This window comes from Nerophis ophidion, linkage group LG20 (assembly GCF_033978795.1).
Source record: "Nerophis ophidion isolate RoL-2023_Sa linkage group LG20, RoL_Noph_v1.0, whole genome shotgun sequence".
In the NCBI taxonomy this organism is placed as follows: domain Eukaryota; kingdom Metazoa; phylum Chordata; class Actinopteri; order Syngnathiformes; family Syngnathidae; genus Nerophis; species Nerophis ophidion.
The window spans coordinates 9,504,443-9,530,176 of NC_084630.1; the positions used below are offsets into that span (position 1 = coordinate 9,504,443).

Below are 25,734 nucleotides of genomic sequence, written 5' to 3' on the forward strand. Positions count from 1 at the left end.
TATTTGAGCTATTTTTAGAACAGGCCAGCGGGCGACTCATCTGGTCCTTACGGGCTACCTGGTGCCCGCGGGCACCGCGTTGGTGACCCCTGCTTTAAAGGGGAACATTATCACAATTTCAAAAGGGTTAAAAACAATAAAAAATCAGTTCCCAGTGGCTTGTTGTATTTTTTGGAGTTTTTTTCAAAATTTTACCGGTCCCGGAATATCCCTAAATAAGGCTTTAAAGTGCCTTATTTTCGCTATCCATTTCCCTGTGACATCACACAGTGCTGCCAATGTAAACAAACAACGGCGAATACCACAGCAAGATATAGCGACATTAGCTCGGATTCAGACTCTGATTTCAGCGGCTTAAGCGATTCAACAGATTACGCATGTATTGAAACGGATGGTTGGAGTATGAAAGTATTGAAGAAGAAACTGAAGCTATTGAGCGAATAGCTATTGACGCTATTCATAGACATAGCATGGCCGAATAGCTGCGTTAGCATCGCCGGTAAAATGTGCGGACCAAACGATCAGGACTTTTGCATTTTGTGATAATGGAGCAACTTAAATCTGTCGATTGGTAAGTGTTTTTTTCGCATTAAATGTGGGTGGAAAGAAACGTAATATAGTTGCAAATGCATCTGCAGGTTATCCATACATCTCTGTGCCATGTCTGCTTTAGCACCGCCGGTAAATAGCATGTTAGCATCGATTAGCGTAGCATGTTAGCATCGATTAGCTGGCAGTCAACATCAACACAACTCACCTTTGTTAATTCGTTGACTTTATAGTTGCAAATGCATCTGCAGGTTATCCATACATCTCTGTGCCATGTCTGATTCAGCACCGCCGGTAAATAGCATGTTAGCATCGATTAGCTGGCAGTCACGCCGCGACCAAATATGTCTGATTAGCACATAAGTCAACATCAACAAAACTCACCTTTGTGATTTCGTTGACTTTATCATTGCAAATGCATCTGCAGGTTATCCATACATCTCTGTGCCATGTCTGTCATCGCCGGTAAATAGCATGTTAGCATCGATTAGCGTAGCATGTTAGCATCGATTAGCAAAGCATGTTCGCATCGATAAGCTGGCAGTCACGCAGCAACCAAATATGTCTGATTAGCACATAAGTCAACACCAACAAAACTCACCTTTTGTGATTTCGTTGACTTTATCGTTGCAAATGCATCTGCAGGTTATCCATACATCTCTGTGCCATGTCTGTCATCGCCGGTAAAATGTGAAGACACTACAGCACATTCAATGGGGGTCTGGCGGCAGACACTTTCGCATCTTCGGACCAGTGGTGCAACTTGAATCCCTCCCTGTTAGTGTTGTTACACCCTCCGACAACACACCGACGAGGCATGATGTCTCCAAGGTTCCAAAAAAATAGTCGGAAAAACGGAAAATAACAGAGCTGAGACCCGTGTGTGTAATGTGTAGAAAATGAAAACGGCGGCTCTATTACCTCGGAGACGTCACGTTCTGACGTCATCGCCACCAGAGCAATAAACAGAAAGGCGTTCAATTCGCCCAAATTCACCCATTTAGAGTTCGGAAATCGTGAAAAAAAATATATGGTCATTTTTCTGCAACATCAAGGTATATATTGACGCTTACATAGGTCTGGTGATAATGTTCCCCTTTAAGGACTCACTAGTCTGCCACGACAGTAGTAATAACTCAATTTCAAAAACAAAAACACTTTGTTCCATGCTCAGTTGATCTGCCACATGCATATGTCCATCCTCTCTATAGCCTAGTATTGTTCAGTCCACTTGTCTCTGTGTGCAATTACCTCCATCCATCTTGGGCATGCTCTCCCTGCCTATGCATTCTGTCACTGTCTCGCCCACAACGAAGATATCAGCTGTCATAACGCTTAATGAATACCTCTATAATCAGTCTTCATTATCTAAAATGAAATATCAAAAAGTTGTTTAACAACCATTTCGTAAACTCTGTTTTGGGAGTCCATCTCCAGCATTGAGCAGCGTCAACAAATAAGTCTTTGTCTTTGTGTTTTTCTAGATGACCCAGGAGCAGTACATCCTCGCGGCGCAGCCCAACTCCCTCCACCAGCGAGGGTCGTCGGTGTGCGGCGCCCAGGTGTACCCCGCCGTCGGGATCTACGGCTGGAGGAAGAGATGCTTGTACTTCTTCATCCTCCTCCTCCTCGTCACGATGATTGTCAACCTGGCGCTGACCATCTGGATACTCAAAGTCATGAATTTCACTCCGGTAAGAGGCGAGTTGCGTGCGCGTCGTTAAAACGGCAAAAATGTTATATGGTTTAGTGCTCTTGCGGGAGTTGAAAGCCACTTTGTAAGAGGTGCTTTTAAAAAAAAAAGGGGTTTCAAGGTAAAAGGAAGGTAAAACAACCCTACATGAATTATGGTGTTTTAAGCAGCTTTTCAACGACGGTAAGGGTGAGTTTATGGAAGGGGGGGGGGGCATGCCTTAACAGTCCGACATGACCTTGCTGTACTCTCCCAGGTCTTGGCGTCTATCACAACAACGCAGGAAAACCAGCTTTAGATACATATTCTTTGCTTTCTTCGACGTTTGTGGCACTTTTGCTAATTTAAAGGACCAACCCCAACAGGGGTTATCGGAGTTGTTATTATAAGAAGAGTCTCCGTCTGGTTAACTTATTTTTGCATACTTGCCAACCTTGAGACCTCCGATTTCGGGAGGTAGGGGGTGGGGGGCATGGTTGGGGGTGGGTAGGGGTTGTGGTTGGGGGCATGGTTAAGAGGGGAGGAGTATATTTGCAGCTAGATTCACCAAGTCAAGTATTTCATATATATATATATATATAGGTATAAAAGAAATACTTAAATTTCAGTGTTCATTTATTTACAGATTTACAGACACATAACACTCATCTACTCATTGTTGAGTTAAGGGTTGAATTTTCCATCCTTGTTTTTCTAACCGTATGCATGTACAGTAAATGGCAGTATTGTCCTGTTTAAGAGTGTCAAACATTACCATGCATTGATTAACGTGGACCCCGACTTAAACAAGTTGAAAAACTTATTCGGGTGTTACTGATCAGGCGGGCTGGTTCTACAATCGGAATGAAACTGGACTCACTGGTGACGGTGGCAGAGAAGAGGACTGTTGACAAACGAGTGAGCATCCTGGATGATGCCAGTCACCCTCTGCATAGCGTTATCAGTAGCCAGAGGAGCCTGTTCAGTGCTAGACTGCTTCATCCCAGGTGCAGGACTAATATACTCAAAAACTCCTTTGTCCCACACGCCATTAGACTGTACAACTCCTCTCTGGGGCAGAGGGGATGCAAAACAATAACAGTGCAATACGTTTTCATAACATGGTCACTACTGCCTACTTTGTCTTGTTATATTCTTATTTTACTGTTATATTTTTATTCCCATTGTTGCTTTTTATTTTTTTCTTCTTATTGTAATATTTCTCTATTTTGTTTCCATTTAAACCCCCATTATGTACTTTTTACTTTTATTTAAATTGATCTCAACTCTGTACACTGCTGCTGGAATTTAAATTTTTCTGAAGCAACTCTCCTGAAAGAATCAATAAAGTACTATCTATCTATCTATCTATCTACTATTTAGTGGTCAATTGTACGGAATATTTACTGAACTGTGCAATCTAATGATAACATTTTCAATCAATCAATCAATGCTGTTTAAGACAGACAAACTGCTTTACGGTAGATGAAAACGGACTGCTGTTGTTGTGTGTTGTTGCCGCGCTGGGAGGACGTTAATGAAACTGCCTAACAATAAACCCACATAAGTAACCAAGAACTCGCTTCGATCATTCTAGAGTTATAATAACATCATTGGGCAGACATGATGTGGGAAAGTGCACCTGAAAACAAGCTACGGTCCGCCTGAATTTCGGGAGAAATTGGTCCCGGGAGGTTTTCGGGAGAGGCGCTGAATTTCGGGAGTCTCCTGGAAAATCGGGGAGGAATGGCAAGTATGCCTGGAAGACAGTTGCCGTATTTTGCGGACCATAGGTAATTTTCATATAAAAGGCGCACCGGATAAGGTTAACTAAAGGGGACATATTATGATCTTTTTTCTAGATGTAAAACATTTCCTTATAGTGTACATAACGTGAAATGGTGGTACCTTGCTCAAAATGTGACCAAAATAACCGTTTCGCCGTTTACGTATGGGCCTCGCCTTCTAAAAGCGTCTTCTCTCCGTCATCTTTGTTGTAGCGGTGTAGCGTGCAAGGACGGGAGCTGGAGAAGTGTCAAAAGATGGCGCTAACTGTTTTAATGACATTCAAACTTTACTTGAATCAACAACGAAGCAGCGTCTCCTCATCCGTGGCTCACTAGTACAACAACGCCGAAAATCATCCAACCGGAACCCTCTAATAACTAAAGTTCCTTAGGTGAATAATATAAACTCACTACACCGGTATGTTTTAGCGCTTCCATAGCGAGTCTACTGACGGATATAATTTAGAACTTTACGCCAGTTTATATGACAAATGGCAACAGCGGAGGGTGAATGTCCCATAACAAGAAGATAGTGAAAAAGAGGAAGCTTATCGACTACAGAATCGGCACGGACTACAGTGGCGGACGTGTGTAAATAATTTATAATACATCTCTTGGTTGTTAACTGGTACTAGGGTTTCTCCGAGATTGACAATGTACTTGTGGCGGTGGAGGCGTGGTCTATATGATGCCATCGTATAATTTGCTTATACTGCGATTATGCATATTTTTTCTTTAAAAAGGCTAAAAAAATGTAAACATGCAATTTAAAAATTATCTGTTATTATTAATTGGTATTAAAATCTATTTTTCTTGTTGTATAAAGTTTTATTATATTTTTCAATTGTTGCTGCTTATTGTACAATGTACCTTGTTGGAATTTTTTCAAGTTTCAGAACTTAAGCAGATTTTAAATACACATCAGCAGGTACCAGAAGGCAGAAGGTAAGAAAAGATGTTTTTTTATAATATTGTGAAACAAATTGCCCGATAACATGTCTGCTAATGGGAGCCATTTTTGCGATCCTTATACACACACACCATAGTAATACTTGTATCTCTGACTACGGTAGCCGTAATGGGCCGACAATCCATCAAGGGGTGCGGCTTAAAAGTCATACTAAAATATTTTGACGGATATTTGAGTGCCGTGTGTAATATTCTTTATTTTTAATGGAACATTTCAAGTCTTGGTGTTGTTTACTGGCATCATAGTGCAGTCTACACGTATCTCTTATGTGTGGCTGCCATCTAGTGGTCACACTTATCGATACACCAGGCACCAAATAAAATAGCTTCGAGGTCGGTAAGCACAACCAGAATTATTCCGTTTTAAGGCGCACTGTCGATTTTTGAGAATGTGAAAGGATTGTAAGTGTGCCTTATAGTCCGAAAAATATGGTAATTTAAAAATTGGATCATGCATTGTACTCTCTTCATCTATTGTTGAAGTTAAGGCCGTGTTTAAATTGAAATATATGCTAGTATTATTAGTAGTATGTATGAGGCTTAAAATGTTGCTCAAAACATTGCTTGTGTAGTGAATTAAGTTCTACTCGACTATTTATAATATATATATATATATATATATTTTTAATGTAACACTTTGAATTTGAAAAGGCCATATCCATCAAGGCAGTGCTTGCCACGTGGGCGTGTGTGTTGCCGTGGTGATGCAGAGTGTGTATGTGCATGCCACAGTGTCCTCCTCCTGGCTAGATGTTACTATGTCGATGAAATCTTTTATTCAAGTTTTATTATAACCTCCCTGATGGTATTTGTGATGTTAGGAGTTCTGTTAATTGCAAATAGTTGTGAAGCCTTGATGCGACAGAATGTGCTTGCGAGGACTGTGTGTGTGTATGTGTGTGTGTGTGTGTGTGTGTGTGTGTGTGTGTGTACGCAAGTCTGAGAGTGACGGTGAAGAAAACCAATGTAATGAAATCATTTAGTTAAGATTAATAAAATTGTGTTCTTATTTCTGTTTGCTTCATAAAATAGGGAGGGGATTCCTGGTTGGAAAAGGGGGCTTAATCATTGTGCAATGCAGTCTGCTGAAAATAATGGAAAGCGCCACTCTACATAGCAACTGACACTGTGGTCAAAGTTGGAATTGGCACAAAACTCATGGTAACACATGTTAAGATATTCAACATTCTACTGCTGTCTGGCGGCTTAAGTGGATAGTGGACCGTGCCAAATTGTCATGTTTCATGTGTCAGGTAAATCGCAACGCACGGGGCCATATGAATTGCCTCTCTACTATAGGTGGGAATCTTTGGGCACCTCACAATTTGATTCTGGTTACTAGTCAGGAGCTACAATTCGAATAAAAATTGATTATTTTTGCACCTGTAATTTCTGTATATTGATGTAGTTTTAAATGTATTTTGGTTTTGTTACAGTACAGTGAGGAAGGAGACAGCACCAAGACAGGGGCGGTCATATCTGAAAGCGTGTTTATTAAACACCAGGATGTGACGTGTGTATCTAATCCAAATATGTGGTGTGAAAGTATGGATGCGAGTGTTACCGGGAAGTGTTGAAGGTGCATGTTGTGAGACATGCGGAGGTCCGGAGAGGGAAAGGCAGGCTCGGAGGTCCGTGGGCAGGCGAGAGGTCAAGGGCAGGAGCGAGGCGTCAGTGTCCGTGGACAGACGAGAAGTCACGGGCAGGAGCGAGGCGTCAGTGTCCGTGGACAGGCTAAAGGTCAAGGGCAGGAGCGAGGCGTCAGGGTCCGTGGACAGGCGAGAGGTCAAGGGTAGGAGCGAGGCGTCAGAGTCCGTGGACAGACGAGAAGTCACGGGCAGGAGCTAGGCGTCAGTGTCCGTGGACAGGCTAGAGGTCAAGGGCAGGAGCGAGGTGTCAGGGTCCGTGGACAGGGGAGAGGTCAAGGGCAGGGGCGAGGTGTCAGGGTCCGTAGACAGGTTAGAGGTCAAGGGCATGAGCGAGGCGTCGGTGTCCGTGGACAGGCGAGAAGTCAAGGGCAGGAGCGAGGCGTCAGTGTCCGTGGACAGGCGAGAGGTCGAGGGCAGGGGCGAGGTGTCAGGGTCCGTAGACAGGTTAGATGTCAAGGGCATGAGCGAGGCGTCGGTGTCCGTGGACAGGCGAGAAGTCAAGGCCAGGAGCGAGGCGTCAGTGTCCGTAGGCAGGCGAGAAGTCAAGGGTAGGAGCGAGGCGTCAGTGTCTGTGGACAGGCGAGATGTCGAAATGCGGGAAGGCAGCAGGAAATCCGGGGGAAACGAGACGCACAGCTCGAAACCGAAAAAGAGAGAATAGCTGCGGGACGATGACACAGGACACGACACAATGAGCACAGGGGAGGGGAAACAGAGAGAGAGCGAATGCACATGGAGGAGGAGCTAGAGACATGTAGGCTTACTGTACGGGGACAAGTAGCTATATATAAATGGTGGATTTTTAAAGCAAGTAAGGTAAAGTTTTGTACCTGACAAGTTTCGGCTACCTTGCTTCTGCAAGGTAGCTAGGGGACACCGCCATCCCACCAACTGAGGTGGGATGGAACAATACATACAACACGTCAATGACGACGTCACACTAACATCACGTGACACCTTTGAGAAAGTCTGCAGAAGCAAGGTAGCCGAGGTACAAAACTTTATCTTACTCGCCTATATAAGTTAACCATTTTTATATACACATCAGTAGGCTAAATTAACCTCTTCAATAAAAAAAAAAAAAGGAGCTACGTTCTAGGCACTGGAACGCAGGACGCGCTGGTTTAAGGGAGTGGTGTCCTCATTAGCACCAGGTGTGTTGATTTTAGATTGAATGTAGGCCACCTTTCCCCAACTTCTTTGTTACGTGTTGCTGGCATCAAATTCTAAAGTTAATGATTATTTGCAAAAAAAAAAATAAAATGTTTATCAGTTTGAACATCAAATATGTTGTCTTGGCAGCATATCCAACTAAATATGGGTTGAAAAGGATTTGCAAATCATTGTATTCTGTTTATATTTACATCTAATTTTCCAACTCATATGGAAAAGGGGTTTGTATATATACTATTAAAGGCCTACTGAAATGAGATTTTTTTTTATTTAAACGGGGATAGCAGGTCCATTCTATGTGTCATACTTGATCATTTCGCAATATTGCCGTATTTTTACTGAAAGGATTTAGTAGAGAACATCCGCGATAAAGTTTGCAACTTTCGGTGTGAAGAGAAAAGCCCTGCCTCTACCGGAAGTCGCAGACAATTCCGTCACAAGTGTGGGGGCTTCTCACATATTCACATTGATCTTAATGGGAGCCTCCAACAAAAAGTGCTATTCGGACCGAGAAAACGACAATTTCCCTATTAATTTGAGCGAGGATGAAAGATTTGTGTTTGAGGATATTGATAGCGATGGACTAGAAAAAAAACAAAAAAAAAAACGCGATTGCATTGGGACGGATTCCGATGTTTTCAAACACATTTACGAGGATAATTCTGGTAAATCCCTTATCTTTCTATTGTGTTGCTGTTGTTTTAGTGAGTTTAATAGTACCTGATAGTCGGAGGTGTGTCTCCACGGGTGTCTTGACACCAATGTCTCAGGGCAGTCGACGGCAGCTATGGACGGCACAAGCTCAGCTTTTCTCTGCTAAGAAGCGACTTTTTAACCACAATTTTCTCACCGAAACATGTTCGCTTGACCGCGCTCCGATCCATAGTAAAGTTTCACCTCCAGGAATTTTAAACAAGGAATCACCGTGTGTTTGTGTGGCTAAAGGCTGAAGCTTCCCAACTCCATCTTTCTACTTTGACTTCTCCAATATTTATTGAACAAATTGCAAAAGATTCAGCAACACAGATGTCCAAAATACTGTGTAATTATGCCGTTAAAGCAGACGACTTTTAGCTGTGTGTGTGTGCGCAGCGCTCATACTTCCTAAAAACCCATGACGTCTTGCGTACACGTCATCATTACACGACGTTTTCAAGACGAAACTCCCGGGAAATTTAAAATTGCAATTTAGTAAACTAAAAAGGACTTGGAGAAGGCATTCGACCGTGTCCCTCGGGAAGTCCTGTGGGGAGTGCTCAGAGAGTATGGGGTATCGGACTGTCTTATTGTGGCGGTCCGCTCCCTGTACGATCAGTGCCAGAGCTTGGGCCGCATTGCCGGCAGTAAGTCAAACACATTCCCAGTGAGAGTTGGACTCCGCCAAGGCTGTCCTTTGTCACCGATTCTGTTCATAACTTTTATGGACAGAATTTCTAGGCGCAGTCAAGGCGTTGAGGGGTTCCGGTTTGGTGACCGCGGGATTAGGTCTCTGCTTTTTGCAGATGATGTGGTCCTGATGGCTTCATCTGACCGGGATCTTCAGCTCTCGCTGGATCGGTTCGCAGCCGAGTGTGAAGCGACCGGAATGAGAATCAGCACCTCCAAGTCCGAGTACATGGTTCTCGCCCGGAAAAGGGTGGAGTGCCATCTCCGGGTTGGGGAGGAGACCCTGCCCCAAGTGGAGGAGTTCAAGTACCTAGGAGTCTTGTTCACGAGTGGGGGAAGAGTGGATCGTGAGATCGACAGGCGGATCGGTGCGGCGTCTTCAGTAATGCGGACGTTGTACCGATCTGTTGTGGTGAAGAAGGAGCTGAGCCGGAAGGCAAAGCTCTCAATTTACCGGTCGATCTACGTTCCCATCCTCACCTATGGTCATGAGCTTTGGGTCATGACCGAAAGGATAAGATCACGGGTACAAGCGGCTAAAATGAGTTTCCTCCGCCGTGTGGCGGGGCTCTCCCTTAGAGATAGAGTGAGAAGCTCTGTCATCCGGGAGAAACTCAAAGTAAAGCCGCTGCTCCTCCACATCGAGAGGAGCCAGATGAGGTGGTTCGGGTATCTGGTTAGGATGCCACCCAAACGCCTCCCTAGGGAGGTGTTTAGGGCACGTCCAACCGGTAGGAGGCCACGGGGAAGACCCAGGACACGTTGGGAAGACTATGTCTCCCGGCTGGTCTGGGAACGCCTCGGGATCCCCCGGGAAGAGCTAGACGAAGTGGCTGGGGAGAGGGAAGTCTGGGTTTCCCTGCTTAGGCTGTTGCCCCCGCGACCCGACCTCGGATAAGCGGAAGATGATGGATGGATGGATGGATGGATAAACTAAAAAGGTCGTATTGGCATGTGTTGCAATGTTAATATTTCATCATTGATATATAAACTATCAGACTGCGTGGTGGGTTTCAGTAGGCCTTTAACTGCAATATGTAATTGTAAAAATAACAAAAAAAAACACAACAACATTATTATTTGTACAATCTCAGAATGTGCTTGTTCTATTTTTAAACAAAAGAAAACATACTGAAGTTGTCTTTATTTTGAAGTTATCGTGCCGTGATTTTACCAGTCCGGCCCACTTGTGAGTAGACTTTTTTCTCCATGTGGCTTTCAATCTAAAATGAGTTTCACAGTCCTGATTTAAATGGTGCCCATTTGATTTTTGATAGTTAATTCAATTTGGCCTTATGGTCCTATATCCTTATCTCAATGGACGTCTAAACTGCAACGACCGGAATAGATTTGAATGCTTTCTGTACGTTTATTTTTATTATGTTTGTGGTGTACACCGCATCCAGAATTCAACTGAAATATAACGTTTGATTATAATAATAGTTATATTGAATTGTTATTACAGATAACTATATTTGTTTGTTCAGGTACCCTGTTTATTAATAGTTTGGACCACGTTGGGTAACCACCGAAACAACTAAATATACAATCTGACGTTTCCATAGTGATTATTACGGGCAAGATTCAGATAGTCTTGAAAGGGAAGTCAAACTCCTTGAGTTTGTGCTCGACTATTTTACTCCATAAGCGTGTCATGCAGGGGTTACGGCACCCAAGCAAGCAATACACTGTATTGCCTCAAGGCGCCAAAGACTAAACTTTGATTGCTAATATGCAAATGAGCCAGTCTTTGACCTGGCTTAGGACTCAATATATATAAGAGAATATAAGAGGAGCAGTAAAAAAATAAATAAAAGGGATGTGGGATGCAGTTAAAAATATATACGCCTGCGGGAAGGCAGCCAGCACAAAGTATAAAAAGAGCAGTGTATATTTCATAGGCTAACGGTATGGAAAAGACCGGAGTCATAAAGGCAAGAGGCGAGAAAAGAGAAGCAAACAAAAACAAGAGAAGCGATGGGAATGAGAGTGAAATAAATAAAGCATGAAATGAATACATTAACATAAGAATTTCATCGTCATTGCAGAAATATACATGACAATATATTTAAAATATTCATAACAGTATATCAGAAATTAAGCATAATTAAACTGTCCAACTATGTACTGTTTGCTATTCAATGAGAGTTATTAGAGGTTCAGTACAGGACAATTTATGTGAAAGAAGAAGCATTACAGCTACAACTTTATAATGCAGTGACTTTCAAATTAGGAGGTAAACCACTCACTGGGACGATCCAGATGAATAACGAAAAAAAAAAAAGAGATAAGCTGACAACAGCAATATTAAAGGCAAAAGGAATCAGTGTTTAGTTCAACTGGTGAGAGAGCAAACAGAGGTTTAGCAGACAACTCAAAAAGAAAATCCTATTTGTGGTGTAAAGGAGGCCCCGGTTTTATGTTCTCTGCGGCTCACTCGTTTGAAAACACCCAATCGCAGGGTTAATGATTATAAAAAAAGTTTGCAATTGCGATCATTTGGCCCTCGCCATGTCATTTATCAAAGCTGAAACCTTTTGGCGCCCACTGTTTTGCATCTACAGTATTTTCCGGACTACAAGGCACATTTAAAATATGTTTTTTTCTTCTCAAAACTAGGGGTGGGCAATATCGCAAATTTGGGTATCGATACCGATCCGATCCGATACCGGCCAGTATCGCCGATACCGATACCGATACCGGAAGTGTTGTCATCTGAATGGGGGTGACTTCGGGGTATCGATACTTTTAAAAAATAAATTTGTACTTTTGCCTTTATTAATTGATTATGTTAATCAATCAATCAATGTTTACTTATCTAGCCCTAAATCACTAGTGTCTCAAAGGGCTGCACAAACCACATAATGGCAAGGAAAACTCACACCCAGTGGGACGTCGGTGACAATGATGACTATGAGAACCTTAGAGAGGAGGAAAGCAATGGATGTCGAGCGGGTCCAACATGATACTGTGAAAGTTCAATCCATAATGGATCCAACACAGTCGCGAGAGTCCAGTCCAAAGCGGATCCAATACAGCAGCGAGAGTCCCGTTCACAGCGGAGCCAGCAGGAAACCATCCCAAGCGGAGGCGGATCAGCAGCGCAGAGATGTCCCCAGCCGATACACAGGCGAGCAGTACATGGCCACCGGATCGGACCGGACCCCCTCCACAAGGGAGAGTGGGACATAGAAGAAAAAGAAAAGAAACGGCAGATCAACTGGTCTAAAAAGGGAGTCTATTTAAAGGCTAGAGTATACAAATGAGTTTTAAGGTGAGACTTAAATGCTTCTACTGTGGTGGCATCTCGAACTGTTACCGGGAGGGCATTCCAGAGTACTGGAGCCCGAAATGAAAAAGCTCTATAGCCTGCAGACTTTTTTTGGGCTTTGGGAATCACTAATAAGCCGGAGTCCTTTGAACGCAGATTTCTTGCCGGGACATATGGTACAATACAATCGGCAAGATAGGATGGAGCTAGACCGTGTAGTATTTTATACGTAAGTAGTAAAACCTTAAAGTCACATCTTAAGTGCACAGGAAGCCAGTGCAGGTGAGCCAGTACAGGCGTAATGTGATCAAACTTTCTTGTTCTTGTCAAAAGTCTAGCAGCCGCATTTTGTACCAACTGTAATCTTTTAATGCTAGACATGGGGAGACCCGAAAATAATACGTTACAGTAGTCGAGGCGAGACGTAACAAACGCATGGATAATGATCTCAGCGTCTTTAGTGGACAGAATGGAGCGAATTTTAGCGATATTACGGAGATGAAAGAAGGCCGTTTTGGTAACGCTTTTAATGTGTGACTCAAAGGAGAGAGTTGGGTCAAAGATAATACCCATAATACAACACCCGACAACGATTTAAGTAAAAAAATAAAATATTTATTACAAAAGTAATATCAATAGCAATAAAGTAATGCAAACAACTACTGAACCTGGCTTGTCGCCTCAAAACACACAAACACTTAAGGTAAATAACAACACTCTAGTTATCGAACAAAGTTGTAAACATGAACACAAAACAAAAGAACTGAGAAATTCAGATAAAAAAGTAATATTAATTACAATAAAGTAAGTAGTGCAAATAAGGTGAAAACAAATACTGAACTCGGCTAGTCGCCTCACAACACACAAGAACTTAAGTAAAAAAGAAAACACTAGTTATTAAACAGTTGTAAAAATGAACACAAAACAAAAGAACTGAGAAATTCTTATCGTTGTTTTAGTGCAATAAAATACTTTACAGCTTACAACCAAGACATTAAGTCGCACTGGAAACACACGCGTGTGTGTGTGTGTGTGTGTGTGTGTGTGTGCGTGTCCGAGTGAATCTCGGAGCGAATTATACTGATGTGTGTGCGCGAACGCACCAAGCGTCATGTTAGTTGTATTTATTTTATTTTATTTTGGGTTGAAGATGAATTTTTAAAGTGTTTTTAAATCTCGTTCGCAACCCATCACTAGGGAGGAGAGTGGAGTGGTGAGGAGCGCTGCGTTGCGCTCACATTTTTTTTTAAATCGGAATGATTCGCTTAATTTGGTGAAGTATCGATACCATCAAGCCTGTATCGATACGATACCGAAACTCACCAAGTATCGATACTATCGATACGCCCAGCCCTACTCAAAACTCGACAGTGCGCCTTTAAACCCGATGCGTCTAATGTAAGGAATAGGTTTGGTCGAGCTCACCCACCTCATAGCTATTTTATTTGGTACATGGCATAATGATAAGTGTGACCAGTAGATGGCAGTCAAACATAAGAGATAAGTGTAGGCTACACTATGATGGGTCTCAAGTAAACAACAACAACATTGATTGAACATTGCTCCTGATGGGCCCTGCTTAGCGCCTTGCATGGCAGCTTTCACCATAAGTGTGTGAATGTGTGTGTAAATGGGTGAATGTGGAAATAGTGTCAAAGAGCTTTGAGTTCCTTAAAAAAAAGTAGAAAAGCGCTATACAAGTATAACCATTTACCATTTGATTGATTGATTGATTGAAACTAGTATTAGTAGATTGCACAGTACAGTACATATTCCGTACAATTGACCACTAAATGGTAACACCCCCATAAGTTTTTCAACTTGTTTAAGTCGGGGTCTAATATTGTAACATTGTAAATGTTCTATTGAAAATATAGAACATTACACAAGGCGCTCAAAAATCATCAAAATGTTTTAGTACGACTTTGGTAAGCTCTGAAACCGCACCGTTTGAAGGCTTGCCGGCGCATTAAACATACAAGTACTATTATGGTGTGTGTATAAGCTAAAACATATTATCTGGAATTTTGTTTTGCAATATTACGCAAAAGCAACTTTTCTTACCTTCTGGTGCCTTTGGTAAAATTGCGCGCCTCCGCCTTTGTAGTCCGTAGGGACGACATATATAAAACGCTTCTTCTTTTCTCTATCTTTTTGTTATGTGATATTAATCCTCCGCTGTTGCCATTTCTAATATAAAGTAGTATAAAGTTCTTACTTATATCTGTCAGTAAACTCGCCATGAAAGCGCTAAAACATACCGGTGTAGTGAGTTTACATTATTCACCTAAGGAACTTTAGTTATTAGAGTTTCGGTCGGACGTTTTTTCACGGGACACATTTCCGATGAGGATATGTTGCTCTGTTATTGAATTAAGTATAGTCTGAATGTCATTTAAACAGTTAGCTCCATCTTTTTGACACTTCTTCCATTCCCGTCCTTGCACGCTACGCCGCTAAAACAAAGACGACGGGGAGATAACGTGTAAATAAGACCGCCCACAAAACGTCAACTAGAAACTACTGTCAGAAAGCGGCTTGAAGATGATCTGTAAAACATAATTGTGAATGCAAGATGCATTGTCGCAGGTTCGACACTCGTTTATTCTTTCAACAAACAGTGTTGACTCCCAGTCGGTCGCGCCAATTTCTAGCACGACCTCTTTTCCTGCTCGTCTCGGCGCGCCTTTCGGTGGCCGGTGGCTGCGTCTTCCGCGGGGGCTCATCTCTCCTCTGGTCGCTCTCGTCATCTTTGTCGTCGTCGTCTGTTGCAGTTTCTCCTCCGTCTCTTGCCCCGATTGCTCCTCCTTCTCCCCTTTTATGCTGCAAGAGAAGATGCAGTGATTGAGAGCAAGTGTGTGAACTACGCACCTGACTCAGATTGCTGCAGCGTCGCTCCAAGCATGTACCGCTTCTGCGCTCCGCCGCACAATCCGCCCCCTGGCCGCCATCTTGGGTAGGACCGCCGTTTGTCCTACCCTGCTGTCGGCTCCATCTGTCCACAATAGTCTATGACCAAAGAACCACCATTACATGTTATGTAGACCACAATGAAGTATTTTTCATTTAGAAAAAATATATAATAGTATGATTCCTTTAATGCCCCCTATAATCCTGTGCGCATAATATATGAAAAAAGATCAAAAACAGATCATTCATCGGCAGTGCGCCTTATAATCCGGTGTGTCCTATGGTCCGGTAAATACGGTAAAATTAGCACTTTTAGAATGTATGTGCAAACTTGCCGAGTTACAAATAGCGGTGCCACGGTAGAAGGAGGCAATCGCTGCAATGACAGACGATGGCAGAAAAATCCTTCGAGCACATGGTGATAATCAACACATTTTTGTTAGAAATACAAATATTAGATATAGTCCGTCCAATAATTCCATTTTTGAGTTGATGGATGATTTAAGGACGGATTAGCAGCCAGCAGACAAAAAAACAAAAGTAATACATCTAATAGCAACACGCATCTGGTGAGTCTGGATCATTCCAGCGCACCATTCCAGTTTTTGCCAGCGTCTCCAGATCATAGTTGTGTGCTGTGTGTTATGGTTATGGTCTTAGTTTATTTCGAACATGCGTTCAATTACAACGTGACATATCACATTTGTCTTAGTTCCCCATTACATGTCTGAAAAGGAGTAGGAAGAAGCAAAATGTATTTAATCCTACCTCGTTTTGTTTCGAAACAGTTTTCAAACACATTTACTTGTACTCAAGCTCTAACCCAACAGTGAATAAATACATACATTGACAAATGAGTAAGTAAATAATTATTAAATACATAAACAATAAATACAATTCTCATACACTGAACAAAAATATAAACACAACACTTTTGTTTTTGCTCCCATTTTTCTTGATCTGAACTCAAAGATCTAAAACGTTTACTATATATACAAAATACCTATTTTTCTCAAATATTATCCACAAGTCTGTCTAAATTTATGTTAGTGAGCATTTCTTCTTCGCCAAGATAATCCATCCCACCTCACTGGTGTGGAAAATCAAGATGCTAATAAAACAGCATGATTATTGCACAAGTGTGCCACAATAAAAGTCCAGTCTGAAATGTGCAGTTTTATCACACAGCACGATGCCACAGATGTCGCAAGTTTTGAGGGAGCGTGCAGTTGGCATGCTGCCTGCAAGAATGTCCACAAGAGCTGTTGGCCGTGGATTGACTATGAATTTCTCTACTAAAAGCCATCACCAAAGGCGTTTTAGAGAATTTGGCAGTACATCCAACTGGCCTCACAACCGCAGACAACCTGTAACCGCATCAGCCCAGAACCTCCGCATTCCTGATCGTCAGAGACCAGCCACCCAGACAGCTGCTGCAACAACTGGTTTGCATAACCAAATAGTTTCTGCACAAACTGAGAACCCCTCTCAGTGAAGCTCATCTGCATGCTCGTCGTCCACATCGGGGTCTCGACCTGAGCGCAGTTCTTCGTCATATCTGAATTCTGTGGACACATGCTCACATTCAGGGCGTCTGGCACGTCGGAGAGGTGTTATTTTCACAGTTCAGAGCAGATGGTAGACAGCATGTGCCGTCTGGGAGCAAAAACAAAAATGTTGTGTTTGAATTTTTGTTTGGTATAAATATTGTGAAGAAATTTAAGAGTCACATAATGAGATGAATATCATTAACTCAGGTTCAAATTGTTTGTAAGTATTTTTATCTTGTGTGGTGAAATTACCCTCTGCATTTGACCCTTGTTCCACCCACTGGGAGGTGAGGGGAGCAGTGAGCAGCAGCGGTGGCTACGCTCGGGAATTATTTTGGTGATTCAACCCCAAATTCCAACCGTCGAATGCCAAGCAGGGAGGTCCCATTTGTATAGTCTTTGGTATGACTCTTTATAGTCTTTGGTATGACTCTGTAAACACTGGGTTTGAACAGCTGAAGTTGTTCGTAGCAGTATATTATCTGACCTTTTTCCTTCATCCATTCCTAAATTTAGTACTAGGTACTGATATGCTAAAGGTTTTAAGTGTTGTATTTGCATACACATTTTTTGAGTTTAATCTTTTTCCTTGAGGTTATATTTCTGTTTTGTTTGTTTTCGAACCATCTTGGGTAGCAGGTTGTAGTTTGCTCTGTAAATACAGTAATTTTAGCGGTTTGTAAATTCACCAAATTGTTGCATTTCAGTATTCTTGATTTAATAAATAAAGGATTTGAGTGTACTCGATAGCCAATAATATGTATTATTGCAAGCAAATTCTATAGTAAGACTGTTAACGAATAAAGCATACTTTTTAACTTATTTTCAGCACATTTCTACACAATAACTCAGATATGTTGCACACATACTTGCCAACCTTGAGACATCCGATTTCGGGAGGTGGGGGGCCCCAACCACGCCCCCTTCCCACCCCAGACCAGGGCGTGGTTGGGGGCGTGGTTGAGAGGTGAGGAGTATATTTACTGCTAGATTAATAGATTCACCAAGTAAAGTATATATATATATATATATATATATATACATATATATATATATATATATATATATATACATATATATATATATATTAGGGCTGTAAATCTTTGGGTGTTCCACGATTCGATTCAATATCGATTCTTGGGGTCACGATTCGATAATATATCGATTTTTTTCGATTGGATTTGATTCACGATTCAAAAACGATATTTTTCCGTTTCAAAACGATTCTGTATTCATTCAATACATAGGATTTCAGCAGGATCTACCCCAGTCTGCTGACATGCTAGCAGAGTAGTAAATTTAAAAAAAAAAAAAAGCTTTTATAATTATAAAGGACAATGTTTTATAAAATTATTGCAATAATGTAAATGTGTTTTAACTATTAAACGAACCAAAAAGATGACTTATTTTATCTTTGTGAAAATATTGGACAAAAATATTGTGTCTTCTCAATTGCTCTGTTTATTGCAGTTCAGAGTGTTGCTGGGTCAGGTTTGGTTTTGGAATTGGATTGCATTGCTACGGTATTGCTGTGTAGTGGATTGATAAAAAAATAATAATAATAATTAAAAAAAATAAAAATCGATTTTTTTAAAATGAGAACTGATTCTGAATCGCACAATGTAAACGATTCGATTCGTATTCAAATCGATTTTTCCCCACACCCCTACTATATATATAAGAAATACTTGAATTTCAGTGTTCATTTATTTCCACATTTACACACACATAACATTCATCTACTCATTGTTGAGTTGAGGGTTGAATATTCCATCCTTGTTTTTCTTACCATATGCATGTACACTAGATGGCAGTATTGTCCTGTTTAAGAGTGTCACAACACATTGCAGTTTGGCAGACAAACTACTTTAGGTAGACAAATTGCTGTGTTTCGTTTTACCGCGCTAGGACGACGATAATGAAACTGCCTAACAATAAACCCACGTAAGAAACCAAGAACTCGCCCTCGATCTTTCTACAGTTATAACATCATTGGGCAGACACGCTCTTTATACACGTCACTCAGGTCCGCATAGAGCTGGAGGAGGCGTGGCCTCCAGCTTTGCCTGAATTTCGGGAGATTTCGGGAGAAAATTTGTCCCGGGAGGTTTTCGGGAGAGGCACTGAATTTCGGGAGTCTCCCGGGAAAATCCGGGAGGGTTGCCAAGTATGGTTCCACAAAGAGCAAAACGCCTTGGGTAGAAGCATGACAACAGGAAGTTGGAAGAAAATAACTGTTTCCATGGTGACGGCAGGTTCTCAGTTATTATTTTTTTTTGCCCTCTGTATGTCAATGATCACTTGGAAATACCCCCTTAACAATAGTGCTTCACTCCAAACAGTCACCCTAGTCAGCGCTTGTTCAACCTGCTGCCATCAGGGCAGAGATTTCGGTCACACGAGAGTAGGAAAACGGTTAAAAACAGCTTTTACCCATGGGCCGTTAGGAACATTTAACCCGTCCTGTTTTTCCACTGTTGCACTGCTATTCATACTGGTTTGTACGCATTTATTTTTGCCACGTTATTTACCGTTTGTCTTGTATTTGAACATAGTAGCCACCCGTCATTTTGTCATGCTTGCATATTTGATGACACTGCGTTCTATTTTAGTACTGATTGGTGGAAATGGCGTTAAAGTCTGCACATGTAATTAAGAATGTGTCGCATGCATGCTCAGCTTCTTCTTTTGTGGTCCGTTGAGATCCATTTGTCTATTTTACTGCCTCTCAGAGTAAATGTAAAGGGATGATGAGTTGGCAGGTTGCTGTTGGAGCATCAGGACATATACTTTACATACCACGCCAATAAATGGACCACAGGTCTTTTTACATACACCATATTGCCAAAAGTATTTAGCCACCTGCCTTGAGTCACATATGAACTTGAAGTGCCATCCCATTCCTAGCACATAGGGCTCAAAATAATGTCGGTCCACCTTTTGCAGCTATTACAGCTTCAACTTTTCTTGGAAGGCTGTCCACAAGGTTGCAGAGTGTGTTTTTCTTTCGCAGTATTTACTTTTGTAATCAGCCTGACCTAAGCCTTGGCCTCAATCTTTGTCATTACGCAAGGTTTTCTTAACATTCGACAATGTTTATACTGTATGTGTCACGCCCATGGGATCAGGTTTTGTTTTTGTCATGTTTGGTTTTATTTTTTGGACACTCAGTTCCTGTTCCTGCACTTCCTTGTTTTCTTTGTTACCGTGCCAACTCAGTGATTTTCACCTTGCCCTCATGTCACGGCCCTATCCCCATGTCATGCACCTGTTTTCATTCATCATAGCTATTATTTAAACCGGAAGTTGCCAGGAAGTCAGCCTGTCAACTGTACATATCCTTCAACCCGATTCATGCCAAGCCATGCTATTTATTCCCTCCTGCTCATGTCAAATACATTTTTGGTTTAGTTATGTCATAGTTGTTTAGTTTTGTTTTCAGTGGTCAAGTTTGTTCTCCGCCATTGTGCGCGCCATTTGTTTGCCTTTTGTTGTAGTTAGTGTTAGTAATAAATAAATATGTACTCACATTCACGTCTCGCTCGTGCCAATTTTTCTTTGCGTTGGAAAAACAAACTATCCCAGAGTCCAAGTCCTGACAGTATACAAGTTAGATATAATGATTGAATGGGATTTTAATCAAGAGTAAGAATATTAATTTAGTGTTTATCTTTCAGTGGACCGCCTTTTAGTTTAAAAAAAAAACTAGATTATTACTTCTCGCGTAGGCTGCATATTCCACCTACTGTATATCTGTCAGTAAACTCGCCATGAAAGCGCTAAAACATACCGGTGTAATGAGTTTACATTATTCACCCAAGGAACTTTAGTTATTAGAGTTCCGGTCGGACGTTTTTTCACGGGACATATTTCCGGTGTGGTTGTTTCCGGATAAGGAGATGCTGCTCCGTTATTGATTTAAGTATAGTCTGAACGTCATTTTAACAGTTAGCTCCATCTTTTTGACACTTTTTCCATTTCCGTCCTTGCACGCTACACCGCTAAAACAAAGAGGACGGGGAGAAGACGCGTAAATAAGACCGCCCACGAGAAGCTACGAGAAGCTACTGTCGGAAAGCGGCTTGAAGATTATCTGTAAAACATCATCTCTGACCAATTACATGTTACTGTATGTAGACCACAAGGAAGTATTTTTCATTTAGAAAAAAATATATAATATAAAGCGCAAGTAAGTTTTTGGTTTAGTTGTGTCACAGTTGTTTAGTTTTGTTTTCAGTAGTCAAGTTTGTTCTCCGCCATTGTGCGCACCATTTGTTTGCCTTTTGTTGTAGTTTGTTAGTGTTAGTAATAAATAAATATGTACTCACATTCACGTCTCGCTCGTGCCAATTTTTCTTTGCGTTGGAAAACAAACTATCCCAGAGTCCAAGTCTTGACAGTATGCTAGTTAGATATAATGATTGAATGGGATTTTAATCAAGAGTAAGAATATTAATTTAGTGTTTATCTTTCAGTGGACCGCCTTTTAGTTTAAAAAAACTAGATGATTATTTCTCGCGTAGGCTGCATATTCCACCTACTGTATATCTGTCAGTAAACTCTCCATGAAAGCGCTAAAACATACCGGTGTAGTGAGTGTACATTATTCGCCCAAGGAACTTTAGTTATTGGAGTTCCGGTCGGACGTTTTTTCACGGGACATATTTCCGGTGTGGTTGTTTCCGGATGAGGAGATGCTGCTCCGTTATTGATTTAAGTATAGTCTGAATATCATTTAAACAGTTAGCTCCATCTTTTTGACACTTTTTCCATTTCCGTCCTTGCACGCTACACCGCTAAAACAAAGAGGACGGGGAGAAGACGCGTAAATAAGACCGCCCACGAGAAGCTACGAGAAGCTACTGTCGGAAAGCGGCTTGAAGATTATCTGTAAAACATCATCTCTGACCAATTACATGTTACTGTATGTAGACCACAAGGAAGTATTTTTCATTTAGAAAAAAATATATAATATAAAGCGCAAGTAAGTTTTTGGTTTAGTTGTGTCACAGTTGTTTAGTTTTGTTTTCAGTAGTCAAGTTTGTTCTCCGCCATTGTGCGCACCATTTGTTTGCCTTTTGTTGTAGTTTGTTAGTGTTAGTAATAAATAAATATGTACTCACATTCACGTCTCGCTCGTGCCAATTTTTCTTTGCGTTGGAAAACAAACTATCCCAGAGTCCAAGTCTTGACAGTATGCTAGTTAGATATAATGATTGAATGGGATTTTAATCAAGAGTAAGAATATTAATTTAGTGTTTATCTTTCAGTGGACCGCCTTTTAGTTTAAAAAAACTAGATGATTATTTCTCGCGTAGGCTGCATATTCCACCTACTGTATATCTGTCAGTAAACTCTCCATGAAAGCGCTAAAACATACCGGTGTAGTGAGTGTACATTATTCGCCCAAGGAACTTTAGTTATTGGAGTTCCGGTCGGACGTTTTTTCACGGGACATATTTCCGGTGTGGTTGTTTCCGGATGAGGAGATGCTGCTCCGTTATTGATTTAAGTATAGTCTGAATATCATTTAAACAGTTAGCTCCATCTTTTTGACACTTTTTCCATTTCCGTCCTTGCACGCTACACCGCTAAAACAAAGACGACGGGGAGAAGACGCGTAAATAAGACCGCCCACAAAACGGCAACGAGAAGCTACCCTCAGAAAGCGGCTTGAAGATGATCTGTAAACCATAATCTATGACCAATTACATATTACTGTATGTAGACCACAAGGAAGTATTTTTCATTTAGAAAAAAATATATAATATAAAGTGCAAGTAAGTTTTTGGTTTAGTTATGTCACAGTTGTTTAGTTTTGTTTTCAGTGGTTAAGTTTGTTCTCTGCCATTGTGCGCGCCATTTGTTTGCCTTTTGTTGTAGTTTGTTAGTGTTAGTAATAAATAAATATGTACTCACATTCACGTCTCGCTCGTGCCAATTTTTCTTTGCGTTGGGAAAACAAACCATCCCAGAGTCCAAGTCCTGACAGTATGCTAGTTAGATATAATGATTGAATGGGATTTTAATCAAGAGTAAGAATATTAATTCAGTGTTTATCTTTCAGTGGACCGCCTTTTAGTTTAAAAAAACTAGATGATTATTTCTCGCGTAGGCTGCATATTCCACCTACTGTATATCTGTCAGTAAACTCTCCATGAAAGCGCTAAAACATACCGGTGTAGTGAGTTTACATTATTCACCCAAGGAACTTTAGTTATTGGAGTTCTGGTCGGACGTTTTTTCACGGGACATATTTCCGGTGTGGTTGTTTCCGGATAAGGAGATGCTGCTCCGTTATTGATTTAAGTATAGTCTGAATGTCATTTAAACAGTTAGCTCCATCTTTTTGACACTTTTTCCATTTCCGTCCTTGCACGCTACACCGCTAAAACAAAGACGACGGGGAGAAGACGCTTAAATAAGACCGCCCACAAAACGGCAACGAGAAGCTACTGTCAGAAAGCGGCTTGAAGATGATCTGTAAAACATCATCTCTGACCAATTACATGTTACTGTATGTAGACCACAAGGAAGTATTTTTCATTTAGAAAAAAATATATAATATAAAGTGCAAGTAAGTTTTTGGTTTAGTTGTGTCACAGTTGTTTAGTTTTGTTTTCAGTAGTCAAGTTTGTTCTCCGCCATTGTGCGCACCATTTGTTTGCCTTTTGTTGTAGTTTGTTAGTGTTAGTAATAAATAAATATGTACTCACATTCACGTCTCGCTCGTGCCAATTTTTCTTTGCGTTGGAAAAACAAACTATCCCAGAGTCCAAGTCTTGACAGTATGCTAGTTAGATATAATGATTGAATGGGATTTTAATCAAGAGTAAGAATATTAATTTAGTGTTTATCTTTCAGTGGACCGCCTTTTAGTTTAAAAAAACTAGATGATTATTTCTCGCGTAGGCTGCATATTCCACCTACTGTATATCTGTCAGTAAACTCTCCGTGAAAGCGCTAAAACATACCGGTGTAGTGAGTGTACATTATTCACCCAAGGAACTTTAGTTATTGGAGTTCCGGTCGGACGTTTTTTCACGGGACATATTTCCGGTGTGGTTGTTTCCGGATGAGGAGATGCTGCTCCGTTATTGATTTAAGTATAGTCTGAATATCATTTAAACAGTTAGCTCCATCTTTTTGACACTTTTTCCATTTCCGTCCTTGCACGCTACACCGCTAAAACAAAGACGACGGGGAGAAGACGCGTAAATAAGACCGCCCACAAAACGGCAACGAGAAGCTACTCTCAGAAAGCGGCTTGAAGATGATCTGTAAACCATAATCTATGACCAATTACATATTACTGTATGTAGACCACAAGGAAGTATTTTTCATTTGGAAAAAAATATATAATATAAAGTGCAAGTAAGTTTTTGGTTTAGTTATGTCACAGTTGTTTAGTTTTGTTTTCAGTGGTTAAGTTTGTTCTCTGCCATTGTGCGCGCCATTTGTTTGCCTTTTGTTGTAGTTTGTTAGTGTTAGTAATAAATAAATATGTACTCACATTCACGTCTCGCTCGTGCCAATTTTTCTTTGCGTTGGAAAAACAAACCATCCCAGAGTCCAAGTCCTGACAGTATGCTAGTTAGATATAATGATTGAATGGGATTTTAATCAAGAGTAAGAATATTAATTTAGTGTTTATCTTTCAGTGGACCGCCTTTTAAATTAAAAAATTGGTATGATTATTTCTCGCGTAGGCTGCATATTCCACCTACTGTATTTTTGTTGGAAACCAAAGATCGCTGAACAACGGAGAAATGTAGCTAAATGAGAGAAAATATGAATTTGACACCATTAATAAAAACTGCAGATGATGAATTGCAGATGACAGCGAAATATTTACACCAGGAAATCAACTGCAAAATCCAAACGGACTGTATTAGTTTCCTCATTAGCAAAATGATCACAGCAATATGGCACTTGCTAATGTCAAATTATGATACTTGCTGATGCATGAATAAGTCCAACGTTGTCTTTGACGGATTAATGCTGGATTTTTTCTTTCTTCTTCGTTGTCAGTTAGTTAAACGGATGACTTTGGTGATGATAAATGGTTCCAATCTTTACAAAATATTTGTTCTTGAATAGCGTATGAATCCACTCCATCTCATTTTAACATTTTTAATGATATCTGGCTTGTTATTTACCTCAAATCATAGGCTCCATTCTTCACTGATGCATGTACAAACCCCGTTTCCATATGAGTTGGGAAATTGTGTTAGATGTAAATATAAACAGAATACCATGATTTGCAAATCCTTTTCAACCCATATTCAGTTGAATGCGCTACAAAGACAAGATATTTGATGTTCAAACTCATAAATGTTATATTTTTTTCCAAATAATAATTAACTTAGAATTTCATGGCTGCAACACGTGCCAAAGTAGTTGGGAAAGGGCATGTTCACCACTGTCTTACATCACCTTTACTTTTAACAACACTCAGTAAACGTTTGAGAACTGAGGAGACACAATTTTTAAGCTTCTCAGGTGGTGTTCTTTCCCATTCTTGCTTGATGTATAGCTTAAGTTGTTCAACAGTCCTGGGGTCTCCGTTGTGGTATTTTAGGCTTCATAATGCGCCACACATTTTCAATGGGAGACAGGTCTGGACTGCAGGCAGGCCAGTCTACTACCCGGACTCTTTTACCATGAAGCCACGTTGATGTGACACGTGACTTGGTATTGTCTTGTTGAAATAAGCAGGGGCGTCCATGGTAACGTTGCTTGGATGACAACATATATTGCTCCAAAACTGGTATGTACCTTTCAGCATTAATGGCACCTTCACAGATGTGTAAGTTAC

At 40.9% G+C, this 25,734-nt stretch overlaps 1 protein-coding gene across 2 annotated transcripts in view; it reads left to right on the forward strand.

The window, feature by feature from the left end:
- Nucleotides 1-2,033: 2,033 nt before the first annotated feature.
- LOC133538702 (zeta-sarcoglycan-like) overlaps nucleotides 2,034-25,734 on the forward strand; it is a 466,471-nt gene continuing 442,770 nt past the window's right edge. For both annotated transcript variants that reach the window (XM_061880418.1, XM_061880419.1), the window contains exon 1: nucleotides 2,034-2,243. In XM_061880418.1, coding sequence (XP_061736402.1) covers nucleotides 2,034-2,243 — 210 coding nt within the window. The remainder of the gene's footprint in view (nucleotides 2,244-25,734) is intronic.